This window comes from Berghia stephanieae, chromosome 10 (genome assembly GCF_034508935.2).
Source record: "Berghia stephanieae isolate SIO BIC M18660-M18661 chromosome 10, UCSD_Bste_1.3, whole genome shotgun sequence".
In the NCBI taxonomy this organism is placed as follows: Eukaryota; Metazoa; Mollusca; class Gastropoda; order Nudibranchia; family Aeolidiidae; genus Berghia; species Berghia stephanieae.
The window spans coordinates 23,427,426-23,444,442 of record NC_088369.1 but is presented as its reverse complement, the minus strand read 5'-3'; the positions used below and the strand labels follow the sequence as shown (position 1 = coordinate 23,444,442).

At 35.8% G+C, this 17,017-nt stretch overlaps 1 protein-coding gene across 2 annotated transcripts in view; it reads left to right on the top strand.

Moving 5' to 3' along the window:
• LOC144980842 (cullin-4A-like) overlaps window positions 1-14,788 on the top strand; it is a 38,192-nt gene extending 23,404 nt beyond the window's left edge. For both annotated transcript variants that reach the window (XM_078928702.1, XM_078928704.1), the window contains exons 14-22: window positions 461-571; window positions 2,085-2,170; window positions 3,381-3,497; window positions 4,376-4,495; window positions 5,675-5,780; window positions 8,305-8,378; window positions 9,478-9,576; window positions 11,485-11,637; window positions 14,413-14,788. In XM_078928702.1, the coding sequence (XP_078784828.1) occupies window positions 461-571; window positions 2,085-2,170; window positions 3,381-3,497; window positions 4,376-4,495; window positions 5,675-5,780; window positions 8,305-8,378; window positions 9,478-9,576; window positions 11,485-11,637; window positions 14,413-14,508 (962 nt within the window). In that variant the 3' untranslated portion in view covers window positions 14,509-14,788. The remainder of the gene's footprint in view (window positions 1-460; window positions 572-2,084; window positions 2,171-3,380; window positions 3,498-4,375; window positions 4,496-5,674; window positions 5,781-8,304; window positions 8,379-9,477; window positions 9,577-11,484; window positions 11,638-14,412) is intronic.
• Window positions 14,789-17,017: the final 2,229 nt, after the last annotated feature.

The following is a 17,017-nucleotide window of genomic DNA, read 5'->3' as shown; positions in this document are numbered from 1 at the left end:
AAATATATAGTTATAATTTTGGGAGGTGATATTTTTTTCCTTGTAAATCATCTCTCTGTTATGTATTGTTAGTTATGTATTCTGTAAACATTTGAGTGTCTTCCTCTTAGTGGAATCCTGTACTGGTGTCTGGATGAGACTTGTAGGTGATCTCAAACTAAGTACACTGATAGTGTGCTCTTGGAATCTACATCTGTTCTCTATTTGAACCAACTCCCCTTTGTCTTATTTTTTCTTGGGTGCTTTGATTGTAAATCTAAAATACTTTGACTATTCCTTTTTCTTCTTTTTACTGGTGTTGATATGACGTATTAAATGTGTGGCAAGCGATGTAAAAGCCTTGAAAACAAAAACAAACAGGCTATGTATTCCACCAGTTGAATCCAGTTTGACTCACTGGATTTGTGTTGGTCAATTTTAGACTTTGGAAAATACTTTTATTTTATCCAATGCATTTCAGGAAAGGATGTTTTTGAAGCCTTCTACAAAAAAGATCTGGCCAAAAGATTGTTGGTGGGGAAAAGTGCTTCAGTTGACGCAGAGAAATCCATGCTGTCCAAACTTAAACAAGGTAATAGAAATAAACGCAGGGCACATTAGTCTTGTACCTGTACAATATTTGATAAGGGTTTATCCTCCGTCGGGGAAAATCATTGTTGGGTTCTTTACTACTTATTTTGAAACCATCCGAGGCTATCCCTTTCAGTGAAGTCTTGTAGTAGCTCTGTTGGTGCAGGACTTGAGTACTTTCAGATGAGTTATAAGGCTATTTCCTTCTTGTATAGATTTCTCATCTCTATTGAATTAGTCCTCTTTGCTTCATGACTTGATTTTTTCCCTCATATCTAGATCCAAATCTTTTGACTGTCTATCAGCTTCCTTTTTTTATAAGCACTGAAGTGTCACGTGCAATCTTTGAAAACCCTACAAAACCAACAACAAAAAACCCACCATTGATTTCTCTTATTTATTAGAATGATTTCACCATTTTCTTTTAAATCACAAGAACATGGAATTGATGCTAACTTTATAGAAGCTGTAATCGCATCGTTGTTACTGCTGTATTGGTGGAAAATAGACCAAACTCACTTCCCTGCCACGTATGACGTAGTCCTTGGGAGCCATCAAACTCACTTCCCTGCTACGTATGACGTAGTCCTTGGGAGCCATCAAACTCACTTCCCTGCTACGTATGACGTAGTCCTTGGGAGCCATCAAACTCACTTCCCTGCCACGTATGACGTAGTCCTTGTGAGCCATCAAACTCACTTCCCTGCTACGTATGACGTAGTCCTTGGGAGCCATCAAACTCACTTCCCTGCTACGTATGACGTAGTCCTTGGGAGCCATCAGGTCCAATGGAGTAGCCGGAGTTTATCCTGGTTTCTATGGCTCCTCTTCTCACTCATTGAAGTGCAAATTGGGTTGATGTTTTGTGATGATACGTGAACAGTACTTATCATGATGCAATGAAATTTGAAACATATATAGAAGAAATGTGCATATATAACCTTATTAACGGCAAAATCTCTCATGGTTGTTTTAGAAATGTATTACTCCAAAAATTAAACATCTATTTTTAACGATTTTCTAGTGATCGCACGAATTTTGCCGTTTGACATAAACTAAAATGATTGATAAACAGCGTCAAAATGAATTTTTAAAAATAGCATACACGAAATTGCTGTGTCCCATATTTTTCCTGAATTCGAACCATTTCGGGACCCAAATCGAGGTCCAAGGATTTCTGTAAGATGGGCATTGCTAGTTTATATTATATATTCAGGGCTGAGAATCTTCAGTTTATATTATATATTATTACTCCAATCATACTGCTGTTTTGGGTTATACCGGTATTGGGCGTTACAGCGTCCCGTTTTAGGTCTTTGAAAAGTTGGCTGCTTTGATTACATGCCTTTTTTGGCAATTTCGTGATTGCCTTCATTTTTAGTTTCGCAAGACAGCTTGTCAGGGATATTAGGGACGTTTGATCTTTTATTTTTTCGTAAATAATTCCTTTTGTGTGTTTTGATGTATTCTCAATAATTAGAATAAGCCTTTTTTTAAACAAACAAAAATTTCAGAATGTGGAGCAGCTTTTACCAGTAAATTAGAAGAAATGTTCAAGGATATGGAATTGTCCAAAGACATCAGTGTGGCTTTCAGACAGGTACTCCTTTTTTCTTCCTTTTTTCCCCTTCTTTCTCTCTTTTTTCTTTTTTTTTTCTTAATTTCTTTCATTCTTCCTTCTTTCCCTCACTCTCTGCCTCATTCTTTCTTTCCTTCCTCCCTGCCCTCCCACCTCCTTCATTCCCTGTTTCCTTTCTGACCTCCCTTCCTTCCTTGCTTTCTTATCTCCTTCCTTCCTTCCCTCCCTCCACTCTTCCTTCCCTCTTTCCTTTATTTCTTTATTATTCCTGTTCAGTTCTATACATGATTTCACATCATGCCAACAATTATTTTCTCAGCTCACATTTCAGCCAGATTATTTTTACTGTGATATATTTAAAGAAGACTTTTATATCATATATTTAAAGAAGACTTTTTTAATGATATATTTAAAGAAGACTTTTATATCATATTTTTAAAGAAGACTTTTTTTCATAATCAAACCCACGAAGAAAATCTATGTGATTTGTCTTTAATCGAAATGTTGTCAATGGTCGTGACGTGGATGTTTTAAACCTCTCGGGTTTCTTTTGGTTTTCATTTTATAAAGAAGATATATACAGGTTAAAGCAGTCTTTTGTCAGACATGAAAGTGTTCAGTTTTGTCTAAGCCCTTGTTGAGGACCTTTGCCCGAGACAATATTTGACTCTGGCAGATAAAGTTTTCATGTAAATATTTGCTGTTTGCTGCCTATGGTGACTAGTTTTCATTGAGCAGTCGTTATTCATTGTGATGTTCTTTTTATTTTTGTCATTTTTTTTATTATTATTTTATTATTATTATTATTATTATTATTATTATATTATTTTATTATTATTATTATTATTATTATTATTATTATTATTATTATTATTATTTATTATTATTATTATTATTATTATTATTATTATTATTTTATTATTATTATTATTATTATTATTATTTATTATTATTATTATTATTATTATTATTATTATTTTATTATATTATTATTATTATTATTATATTATTATTATTATTATTATTATTATTATTATTATTTTATTATTATTATTATTATTATTATTATTATTATTATTATTATTATTATTATATTATTATTATTATTATTATTATTATTATTATTATTATTATTTATTATTATTATTACTATTATGATATTATTGATGATGATGACAATGATATGATGATGGTGATGTGTCATTTCATCCGTGTTTTGGTCCACCGACAGAGCATGCATCAGCAACAGAATACAAGCGGTGTGGACCCCATCGACTTGACAGTCAACATTCTAACACAGGGCTACTGGCCTCCCTACCCAGTGGTGGAGGTGCATCTTCCAACTCAGGTGATTAGCTCCTCTCTCTACAATATTTCTAACTGGGGTTCCTGGGTGGCACTTACTGTGTCTTCTATCGCCCTGTATCTGTTTTCCAATTTGCTTTCTGTCTTTGTCTTGCAATGAGATTACTTGGTTTTGCCATGACCCTGGCCGTAGTGCTTGGCTGGGAGGGAAACAGTCAAATGCAAAGTTATTGTATTGGGAAATGCTATCTTTTTCCTTGCAAATCATCTCTTTGTTATGTATTGTTATATTTGTTATTTGGAATGTATAATGTCAGCATTTGAGTGTATTCCTCTTAATAGGATCTTGTGCTAGTGTCTGGGTGAGACTTTTAGGTGATCTCAAACATAAGTATATTTATGGTGTGCTCTTGGAATCTACATCTGATCCCTATTTGTTCCCAGTTCCCTTTTGTATTTCCTTTTTTAGGGTGCTTTAATTGCCAATCTAGAATTAAACTATCCCATTTTTTTCCTTTTTACTGGCGCTGATATAACCTAAATGTGTTGCAAATGCCACAAAACCCTTAAAAATAATTAGAATATTTAACAATCTGGAATATTTACCTAACTCGATAATCAAAATTCCATTTTTCCCCCCTGATCTTCTAGATTAAAATAATTAAAATGACTGAAAACGAGCAAGACTGACAATTTTAATTTTATTTACGGAATTCAGTATGATATAAACCCTCAGTATATTTTCCAATCACCTGCTAATGCTAAATGGAAAAAAAAGTTAGTAAGCTGTCACTTGACCACTTAGCCGGCCAATAATGTGGGATAGTCCAGTTGTTATTAAACTAGACTGATTATGGTTTGGGTATCTCATTGTTGTCTGCTCGATATTGAAATCTTACCTTCCACTCACTCATTCCCTAGATGCTCCACTACCAAGATGTGTTTAAAAAGTTTTACCTGAGTAAGCACAGTGGTCGAAAACTACAATGGCAACCAAAGCTTGGCCACTGTGTCTTAAAGGCTGAGTTTGACAATTTTAAGGTGAGTTTATAATTATATCCTATATATATATATAGGTCAGTTTTTATCAAAAATGAGTTCTTGTCATTAATGATTAAATAACCTTTTTGTACATCTCCGGGGAAATATCAAAGCTTAATTTCACTTCTAAATATTTTTTACAGTTAGTCAAGTTGAAAAAGTATGAAATTTGAGAAAAGTTGCTGGATACTTTTCCCATACATCTGACCATAACTTCATAAAAAATCACCCAATTTACTTGAAATAAAGATTTAAATGCTCTGGGAAGCATATTCGTTTAGAAAATGAAAAAAAAAATTCCAATCCCAAATTTTTATCTTCCGACTGATTATGTCATGCACTGACACATATATATGTATGTATGTGTGTTGAGTAGCCCCTGTTTTCCATAGACGATTTGTCAGTTCTTCAAGTTTTGGAGATTTTGCTGTTGTGAATTATTGGTTATACAAGGAATGGAAAGAGGGATTTTAGTGTCGAAGTTGTTTTAAAATTGAAAAAAAAAGAAGTTTACATTGAATAGTAATCTGCCAGTGGCTGTGGAATGTAAAATGTAATGTCCAAAAATGTATAGAACACCTTTAAAAAATGAACAAAATGCTAAACGTGGAATGTTTGGGTTCAAAACCCTTCTTCGGCCAAGAACAAGAAGAGTCTATTTAATGTGATGTATTAACCTTTGAACTGTTTCTGTTATTGGCTGAAGAGGAGGTTTTGAACCTGAAGCGTTCCATGTTTAGTATATTTTTTAATCTCTTTTTTTTTGTTTTTAAGCTGTTCTATTGATTTTTGTATGTTAATTTTGACATCTCACACCGGTGCCTGCTCCCAAATTTCTCACTTAGAAAACACACATTCAAATTTCTCACTTAGAAAACACACATTCAAATTTCTCACTTAGAAAACACACATTCAAATTTCTCACTTAGAAAACACACATTCAAATTTCTCACTTAGAAAACACACATACAAATTTCTCAATTAGAAAACACACATTCAAATTTCTCACTTAGAAAACACACATTCAAATTTCTCACTTAGAAAACACACATACAAATTTCTCACTTAGAAAACACACATACAAATTTCTCATTTAGAAAACACACATTCAAATTTCTCACTTGGAAAACAAACATACAAATTCATCAATAGCCTTTTTCATTGGCCTTTTAAATTTAGGTCCGCAAGGAAATCCAAGTTTCATTGATGCAGACGCTATGCCTCCTCTTGTTCAACGATGCCAATGAATATTCATACACAGACATAAGGACAGCAACTGCCATTGGTGAGTCATGGCCTTGCATTTTCTCCAAAGGATAAATAATCTTTCTTACAATTAAACTCATTATGGCACAAAATAATTTATGTCAATCATTTTTTTTCACACTCAATGGGCTTGCCAAATATTCTTTTTTTTTTTTTTGTGAGTGTGTATGTGTTTTGTTTTTTGAACATTAAAACAATTTAATTTTTACATTTCATTTTCGCTTTCAAATAAAATTAATTTGGGTTATGTGGCTATATTAGTGGGTTTTCCTTGAAATGGTAATGGATTAGGTTGTCCTTCAGAACCTTAAGGCCCATAGAGCTGGAGTTAATACCGGTTTCTATAGCGTGAAATGGACAATAGCAATTGCTTGCTATCTTTTGGATAGGACACTAGTCCATCGCTAAGTACTTTCCGCCATATCTAAAGACCCAGCTACCCAATCACTGTTGGGTGGACAGGGAGGTCAGAAAAAAATCTCAACTGCACCCGGGATTGATGTCGGTTCCTTTGCATGTGACAGGGTTCCCATGTGTGACGACAGGGTTCCCACGTGTGACAGGGTTCCCACTCGGTTCCTTTGCATGTGACAGGGTTCCCACGTGTGACAGGGTTCCCACGTGTGACAGGGTTCCCACGTGTGACAGGGTTCCCACTCGGTCGGGAAGTTGGGAAATGGTCTTGAAGTTTTTAATTTCCTCAAGTCGGGAAAACACGGTCTTGATTTTTCTTGTCTGAGTCGGGAACTTTCAAATCGGGTGTGGTCATAAACGTGACGTTTGGTGTCTTATTATTTACTTATTAAGCAGTGATGATAATCTTCCGCGGAATTCGGGGATTTCGGAATTTCTCAGAAATATTCCGCTGAATTTGCCGTGTCAAACATTTTCCTTAAAACCACAAAATCACCATTTATGTCTTTTGTCATATTTTGACACCTGTGCTCAGTCTTGTGAAATTTGGTGACGGCCCTGTCTTTATGACGTCGGGCCAGATGTCACAGTTGACACAGAAGACCAGTGGTGTTCTTTGATTCGTTGATGGTTGAAGGGGAGGGATAAATGGGTCTTGATTTTTTCTCTTTGATGTTGGTTCCTATTACCTTTTTTAATTTCTCTCTCTCTCTCTCTCTCTCTCTCTCTCTCTCTCTCTCTCTCTCTCTCTCTCTCTCTCTCTCTCTCTCTCTCTCTCTCTCTCTCTCTCTCTCTCTCTCTCTCTCTCTCTCTCTGCCTCTCTTTCTGTTTCACTTTTCTTCTTTTTTAAATGTAGAATTAATAGGGTCAATTCATAAATTATTCTGGAAGAGAAGTCCTCTTCCCCCCCCCCCCCACTCTCTCTCTCTCTCTCTCTCTCTCTCTCTCTCTCTCTCTCTCTCTCTCTCTCTATTTCTTTCGCAACCATCCATTAAATAATCTGGTTATACAGAGATACAGTAAAGCAATGGTGATTGGCATAGTTGACTCTTCTTTATTTTTTTTGCCTTTGGATTATGGTTTGAAATTTGAGAGATTCTTTGGTTGTATTTATAAGCTGAATAACCACTAGGTTTCCGTAACAAAGATATTGTAGCCTGCTTTATAAAGTAAAGATCAAAAGAAAACAACAATTTCTAGCCTTTTATTTGAATATTATTGTAGGCCTGTAAAATGTTATGTGAAAAGAACAATTCATTAAATGTTTACAAAAAGTAAATTTATGTCTGATGATAAGAATGGATTTACACTAGTAGTAATATATTACATAATACAAAACGTATTTTTACATTTTGCTTGTGTTTGAGAGACCAAGAAATTTTCCTCCTTTTTGATAAATTACAATTATCATCACTGATTAAGCTATGTTCAGTTAGCTGCTAATCATCATGCCTGGTAGAACATTCCAGGAGTTCTGGACCAAATATCCAGCTTTCAAAGACTGGTTAGAAAATACTAGCAACAATCTTGAAACATACTGCATATTGTGTAAAAAGACTATTTATATCAAGACCATGGGAAGTTCAGCTTTGACTTCCCACATGCAAGGGAACAATCACAAGTCTCTAGCATTGGCTATATCTAGGAGTGACAAGGGGATGTTACTTAACTTTGTTGCAAAGCCGTCTACATCTACTCGCTCTTGAGCTTCTGATTCAATGCAGGCACAGGTGATGCCAAAGCCTTCATCATTAGATAGTTTTGTGTGTAAGTCTGATGTCATTGATGCTGAGATTTGGTGGTGGTGTGTGTGAACAGCAATGAAAAACTACTCTGCCAGTTCGATTGAAGACATTGACTACTTTTATTTGAAACAAAAGTTCAGTCAATACAAAAATTTAGTTGTGGAGAAACTATTGGTCCTGAAAATTTTTGGCAGTCTTGAATTTTGAAATGGGTTTTGAGTGGGAACCGTGGTGTGAAGCGAGTGCTCTACCAACTGTGCTATTGGGACCCCCAAATGGTAATGGGTGCTTCATACAATCTCAGTATTATTATTTTATTTTTTTCAAACTTTATTTTGAAACAAGTCATTCAATACATATTTATGGTTTTCATTTTATTTCCAGATGACCAAGAATTAAAACGAACTTTGCAGTCTTTGGCCTGCGGCAAGACTAGAGTCATTCAAAAATTGCCAAAGGTAAGATAGAATACTTGCTAAAAAATTGTTTCTGCTGGACTATTTTTTTTTCTTTCCGAAGACCAAAGTCAAAACCATTTATAAAAAACAATTAATTTTCAGGTTTCACTAACTACAACATGCTTACAATTCAAGCAGACAAAATTATTAACTCCTCCCGCTCCTGGTTTGTAAACATTTAACGCAATGTTTTGATGTGGTAATTGCCGATGCATGGAATTACTCTGATGATATTGTGGAATCTCATGTTTTATTGGGTTTAAAAAGAAAAAAATCACCCATGTTTGCATGTACAGCTATGTGGTCTTGTGGTATGATACTTGGTTTCGGATCGGAAGGTCCTGGTTTCGAGCCTCGCTCGGCGCATAGTTGAGTCCTTGGAAAAGGCTTTTTACTCACATTCTTGCACCGTACTTAGGTGTAAAATGAGTACCTGGCTGTTAACAGCGTTGTCTCTGTTTGAAAAAAAATTTGTAATATCGGCTAACAGGTGTCATGTCTCGTACTACATGTTAAGTGTTGCTGTTGGTTAGGGACCCTTCATAAAGCACTTTGAGCACGTTTAGTGGATATTGTGCTATATAAAAGCTCAAGTTTACATTTTAAAAACTTGGATGTTGATCCCGTCCACTGACTGGCCTGTACTGTCAATGTCAATGTAATGTAAGTACAACATAATCACAACTGACTTTGCCCTCTTTTCTATGTAGTGAACTCACTCAATCCTAGAGATTTTTGCAACTTCTCAAAATTGGAAAAAAATGTATTATAAATGAGCATGTACATAGATAGTTTTATTCAACTACCATTAACATGTAAAAACTAAAAACATTAGCTTTGAGGCTACATCTATAATTTGTCTCAGAAAAATGTAATAAATAGGCATGGGGTAAAAGTAACCCCGGGTAAACTACGGATATAGTGGGTGTTAGGGTTGAGTGGGTTAAAATAAAAAAAGTTTTCAGAGATTGGTTTTTATATATTGTGTTAAATGATTGAATTCAGTAATTTCCGTATAAAGGAATAAATAATTTCATGCATTTTGTTTCACCATCACAAATTAAATTATTTTTTTTTTCCATTTGATAATGACCCTCAGGGTAAGGACATATTGGAGACGGACAAATTCCAGTTTGCCAACGACTTCAAACACAAATTGTACAGAATAAAGATTAACCAGATACAGATGAAAGAAACGGTTTGTACTTCCCACTTTCACAATTCTCTTCATCAATCGGTTTTATTTGGCTTATTTATTTATATATATATACAGATTGTTTTTTATATATAATTTTTTTTTTCTTTCTGGGTGGGGGTCTTCTGATTTCAAAGGTTGATGTCTACAGTTGAGATTTTTTAATGATCCCCCAGTCCAGTGATTGGGTAGCTGGGTCTGTTAGGTCTAGTGGAAAGTACTTTGCGATAGGCTAGCATCCTATCCAAAGGGTAGCAAACAATTGTTAATGTCTTTTTTCACGCTGTGGAAACTGGGTTAAACTCCGCTCTATGGTCCAGCCAATGGTTCTGAAGGATAAAATTAGTTACAAGATAAGAAGCATAAAATCTGTCATTATAGCTTCCCTCACCAAAGCATATTTACTGATAAATAACTGACTTTACCTGACTTATCATTTCAAAATGAGTATATTTTATTGATGCTATCCCCTTAAGTAAAATACTCAAAACATCAGCCAAATTTAACATAATAACTCATAACTGTGTGTAACCTGAACGTTTATAGTCTGATATATTTTTAGTGAGAACAAATCACTAACATCGCTGTCTAAAAATAATAACCAAGAGCTGAGTGTTGTCAACTTCGTTCCTTCTATGTACGTATAAAATGATTAGACAAGCTGATTTTCTAGTTGTCACTTTTGAAAAAGGTTATTCATGCAGACCTGCCTAGAGTACTACGACAGATTCGTAGAATTACGACATTTTGATTCCAATTTCAGAAGTTCATGAACATTTCTGAGCCATTAGAACTTACTGGAAATAAAACTTGATGTCAGACTGTACAATTACCAGGATTTTGGATTTTGAAGTGACATCTGGTCACTGAAGGGAAATTGTGGATCTTTAAAGTTATCTACAACTACTACAATTTTTATCTTGTGCGGCTATTTGGTCAAGAGGTATGACACTGGCTTTTGGATCGGAAAGTCCTGGGTTCGAGCCACACTCTGCGCATAGTTGAGTCCTTGGAAAAGACTCTTTACTCACATTCCCTCAGGTGTAAAATGAATATCTTGCCGTTGATAGCATTGTCTCTGCCCAAAAAAATATGTAATATCGCCTACTAGGCATCATGTCTCGTTCTACATGCTACGTGTCGCTGTTGGCTTGGGACCCGTTGTAAAGTGCTGATAGTGCGTTCTTGAAAGTCGCTGTTGGCTTGGGACCCCTTGTAAAGCGCTGATAGTGCGTTCTTGAAATCGACATCTGTTCCCTGATTGGGCCATTCTCTTATGTTTTAACTTTTTCTTGTTTACTTTCAATTGTGTCTTCCATCTTTTTCTTGTTTACTTTCAATTGTGTATTCCATCTTCTTCTTGTTTACTTTCAATTGTGTCTTCCATCTTTTTCTTGTTTACTTTCAATTGTGTCTTCCATCTTTTTCTTGTTTACTTTCAATTGTGTATTCCATCTTTTTCTTATTTACTTTCAATTGTGTATTCCATCTTTTTCTTGTTTACTTTCAATTGTGTATTCCATCTTCGTCTTGTTCACTGGCACTGAAATGACCTAAATGTGTCGCAAGCCCATGTAAAACCAGAGCTGCCTGGTTGAAATTTCAAAAATTCGTATTTTTCAACAGAATAGAAGAAAAAGTCACTTTAAATAGCTTTAGAAATAAACAATTTGTTCTCAGCATGATCCAAAAATGCTCCAAAGGCCTGAATATTTTGGTTCTAAGAAGCTAGAATTTCCTTTTCAACAAGATTTATTGAATCAAAGAGATCTATGCAGTTCTGTAGCTGGAGCCAAAAATTTGTATTTCTATGAATTTTTCGTTGTACTAGGAAGGTCTGTCAAACCCTAACAAACATAATCATGTTCTTGTCTTTATTTTTTATAAAATCTCTCTATTGTGCTTTTCCAGCAAGAGGAAAACACCAGCACTACAGAACGCGTCTTCCAGGATAGACAGTATCAAGTAGATGCTGCAGTCGTACGCATCATGAAGACGCGCAAGACACTAAGCCACAACCTTCTCATTACTGAGCTCTTCAACCAGCTCAAATTCCCTGTCAAGGTGAGTAGGAATTGGCTCAAGAATCTGCTTTGTCTATTTTTAAACGCTCGCTTAAAACATATCTTTTTCGAGTTTAGTAGATGTTATGAGAAGCAAGATAAGGCGTCTGGTTTGTATTGTGTGTGTGAATGTGTGTGTGAATGAGTATGTTTCAGCCAAAGTAATTTGTAATTAAGCGCTTAGAGTCTGGTGTCTTGGAGTTATAGCGCTGTATACGTTTTCAGCATTATTGTTATTATTGTTATTATTATTATTATTATTATTATTATTATTATTATTATTATTATTATTATTATTATTATTATTATTATTATTATTATGACAAATTTGCTTCTTGCAACATTATTTTTTTTCAGCTTTTACTCATATCTCAGATGATACATGGAATTTTTAAATGATGCTTGTTATGTTTTGTGTAGTTAGTGTAGAATAGGGGCCCCGTGGTTAAGGCATTGTGCTGTGACTGTGCGGTCTGTGGTCTTGTGTTATGACTCTCGCTTTCGGATTGGAAGGTCCTGGATTCGAGCCTTTCTCAGTGCATGGTCGAGTCTTGGGAAAATTGCTCTTTACTCACATTCTCTCACCGTACTCAGGTTTAAAATGAGTACCTGGCTGTTAACAATGTTGTCCCTATCGGAAAAACTTATAATAATATCGTCTATCCATATCTCGTTATACATGTTACTTGTTGCTGTTGGTCAGGGCCCCTTCTCTATAAGCGCTTAGAGCATATTTAGTGGATATTGCATTATATATAAAAGCTCGAGTTAAAAAAAAATTTTTTTTTAGAGGGTCCAGGGCTTCAGGTAGTTAATTTTTTTATTTTAACTTTGGCAATTTGCTCGCTGTGGACAACAAGGAGGCAACAAGATATGAAGTGAATAGAAAAGTGCCAGAAGACAATAGAGAATAAAAAATTTTCGCGGCGGTGGTGGGGTTTGAACCTGCGACCTTATTGGTACGACAACTCCGCCTGGCAGGTGAGAGCGTGGCTCTACCGTGTGAGCTATCCACGAACACAAAAATATTCGTTTCAAACTCAAAGTCATTACTAGATCCCTCTCTCACCCACTTCTTGAGACCGCCGATTCGTTCGTACACCACCATCGCGAATAATTTTGACCAGCAGTTAAGCTTAATAGCCAATATTCTCAACACAAACATATAACATAGAAACGATTGAGACATTGAGTATGCTCCGGTGTATGGGGTGAATTTTTAATTCAGAAAAGTGAGTGGAGCAGGCACTTATGTTGGTAACAACAAGATATGAAGTGAATAGAAAAGTGCCAGAAGACAATAGAGAATAAAAAATTTTCGCGGCGGTGGTGGGGTTTGAACCTGCGACCTTATTGGTACGACAACTCCGCCTGGCAGGTGAGAGCGTGGCTCTACCGTGTGAGCTATCCACGAACACAAAAATATTCGTTTCAAACTCAAAGTCATTACTAGATCCCTCTCTCACCCACTTCTTGAGACCGCCGATTCGTTCGTACACCACCATCGCGAATAATTTTGACCAGCAGTTAAGCTTAATAGCCAATATTCTCAACACAAACATATAACATAGAAACGATTGAGACATTGAGTATGCTCCGGTGTATGGGGTGAATTTTTAATTCAGAAAAGTGAGTGGAGCAGGCACTTATGTTGGTAACAACAAGATATGAAGTGAATAGAAAAGTGCCAGAAGACAATAGAGAATAAAAAATTTTCGCGGCGGTGGTGGGGTTTGAACCTGCGACCTTATTGGTACGACAACTCCGCCTGGCAGGTGAGAGCGTGGCTCTACCGTGTGAGCTATCCACGAACACAAAAATATTCGTTTCAAACTCAAAGTCATTACTAGATCCCTCTCTCACCCACTTCTTGAGACCGCCGATTCGTTCGTACACCACCATCGCGAATAATTTTGACCAGCAGTTAAGCTTAATAGCCAATATTCTCAACACAAACATATAACATAGAAACGATTGAGACATTGAGTATGCTCCGGTGTATGGGGTGAATTTTTAATTCAGAAAAGTGAGTGGAGCAGGCACTTATGTTGGTAACAACAAGATATGAAGTGAATAGAAAAGTGCCAGAAGACAATAGAGAATAAAAAATTTTCGCGGCGGTGGTGGGGTTTGAACCTGTGGACAACAAGGAGGATTTCTGTTGACATCGGATGTTTGTTTTCATGAATTATCTGTATTCCGTCATTGAATGCCTAGGCAACGTCACCTAACAATGCCGAGTGGAAGGGAGAAATTCAACTAAGGCTCCTAGAAAAGTTTAATGAATATCATAATCACTTTTATTTCATTCAAAAAGACCTATAATGCCAATTCAATTCCAAATTTCTGTTTGGACAAAAAAACAAACAAAACAACCAAAAACCAAAAATAAAGAAGAAAAAGATCTGAAATGTGGAAAATGCAAAATGTTTAAAGATGTTTGGGGAATTGGAAGAAAAGTTTCAATTAACCGGTTTTTAAAGTTACCTCCTCATTTGTTTGTAGAAAAAGATAAAAATTTTATTTATGTCCAATGTTATTTAAGCGCTTAGAGTCTGATGTTCTCCTCCCCCTCTTCTTCTTCTTCTTTTTCTTCTTCTCCTTCTTCCCGTCCTCCTCTTCCTCATTATTATTATTATTATTATTGTTATTATTATTATTATTATTATTATTATTATTATTATTATTATTATTATTATTATTATTATTATTATTATTATTATTATTATTATCATTAATCTTAGAATTTTATTTTGTCTTGCCCATCCTTTTCCAGTCAGCAGATTTGAAAAAGAGAATTGAATCGTTGATTGAACGTGAATACATGGAGAGAGACAAGGACAATCCCAACACTTACCACTATGTCGCCTGAAGAGTGGTTGTATGTCCGTCCAGTGGTTGTGTGTTGTACGTTGTGTGTTGTTGTCTGTCCATGGTGATAATTGCCACATTTCAACACCCATCATCTCAATTTATCTCTTGTTTAACAAGCCCCACGCGATATAGATCTACATAAAGATTACGATTTAGCACAGAAGGACATCTAGCTAGCCACTTATGTATAGCTGCCAATCCTTCTGCTTTTGGCATTTTGCGAAATCATTCCTATTTTCACTTTTCCTTTATCCACTATTCTACCATTGTCCCAAAAATTTTGATTTTCTAAAATGCTAATAATGATAATAAAAAAAAAAAGAGAGAGAGAGAGAGAGAGGGTTAAAGAGATGAATTTAAAAAAAAAAGATTGCCAAAAGGGAGGTAAGTAGGAAAATTAATTGCACTCCTTTCCCCCTTCCCGATTCCATTACCTAACACATGGGATAATATGTAGTTTTGCCAGAATACTGTCTTTATGTGTTTGTTGGTTATTTTGATAGAGATTTATCCATTGTTAAGAAATTCCTATTTTTTTTTTGGTCTCAAATTCCTATTTTCTTGCGTTCTGATTCCTTTTTTTGGAATGTGAAGGGTTGGCAGGTCTGCTTATTGTGCTAAAACCGATATTTGAGGCTTATAAAGTCTAACATAGAGATGGCGATTGAGCTTGGATGGTCATAACAATAAGAATTAGATACAACTTATAATATTGTAAATTGACTGAGAAAAATTACATGGCACATATAGATTAAATAGATAATTGTAAAGATGTAGTAAGTTTTATAAACTGATGTTTAAAAATTGTAGATATGGAGTAATTTTAAAGAAGGAGATACGTCTACCCGCTTTTACTGATGTAACTGTCATAAAGACTAACATTGAGATGAGGATTGAGTTTGGACCATCATCTAGCCACTTGTTCTGATGAAAACGGTTTTTGAGGCTCATAAAGACTAACATTGAGATGAGGGTTGAGTTTGGACCGTCATCTAACCACTTGTTCTGATGAAAACGGTTTTTGAGGCTCATAAAGACTAACATTGAGATGAGGGTTGAGTTTGGACCATCATCTAGCCACTTGTTCTGATGAAAACGGTTTTTGAGGCTCATAAAGACTAACATTGAGATGAGGGTTGAGTTTGGACCATCATCTAGCCACTTGTTCTTATGAAAACGGTTTTTGAGGCTCATAAAGACTAACATTGAGATGAGGGTTGAGTTTGGACCGTCATCTAGCCACTTGTTCTGATGAAAACGGTTTTTGAGGCTCATAAAGACTAACATTGAGATGAGGGTTGAGTTTGGACCGTCATCTAACCACTTGTTCTGATGAAAACGGTTTTTGAGGTTCATAAAGACTAACATTGAGATGAGGGTTGAGTTTGGACCATCATCTAGCCACTTGTTCTGATGAAAACGGTTTTTGAGGCTCATAAAGACTAACATTGAGATGAGGGTTGAGTTTGGACTGTCATCTAGCCACTTGTTCTGATGAAAACGGTTTTTGAGGCTCATAAAGACTAACATTGAGATGAGGGTTGAGTTTGGACCATCATCTAGCCACTTGTTCTGATGAAAACGGTTTTTGAGGCTCATAAAGACTAACATTGAGATGAGGGTTTAGCAAGGACCGTCATCTAGCCACTTGTTCTGATGAAAACGGTTTTTGAGGCTCATAAAGACTAACATTGAGATGAGGGTTGAGTTTGGACCGTCATCTAGCCACTTGTTCTGATGAAAACGGTTTTTGAGGCTCATAAAGACTAACATTGAGATGAGGGTTGAGTTTGGACCATCATCTAGCCACTTGTTCTGATGAAAACGGTTTTTGAGGCTCATAAAGACTAACATTGAGATGAGGGTTTAGCAAGGACCGTCATCTAGCCACTTGTTCTGATGAAAACGGTTTTTGAGGCTCATAAAGACTAACATTGAGATGAGGGTTGAGTTTGGACCGTCATCTAGCCACTTGTTCTGATGAAAACGGTTTTTGAGGCTCATAAAGACTAACATTGAGATGAGGGTCGAGTTTGGACCATCATCTAGCCACTTGTTCTGATGAAAACGGTTTTAGAGGCTCATAAAGACTAACATTGAGATGAGGGTTGAGTTTGGACCGTCATCTAGCCACTTGTTCTGATGAAAACGGTTTTTGAGGCTCATAAAGACTAACATTGAGATGAGGGTTGAGTTTGGACCATCATCTAGCCACTTGTTCTGATGAAAACGGTTTTTGAGGCTCATAAAGACTAACATTGAGATGAGGGTTGAGTTTGGACTGTCATCTAACCACTTGTTCTGATGAAAACGGTTTTAGAGGCTCATAAAGACTAACATTGAGATGAGGGTTGAGCTAGGACATCATCTAGCCACTTGTACTACTGATGAAAGTGGCAGATTCTTAGGATTACGGCACGTAAAAGAGCAAGGATGGATGTTCTTTATTGACAACTAGCATATATTTAGACTAGAAAATAAGATGCCATCACTCTGACACCAGAAGG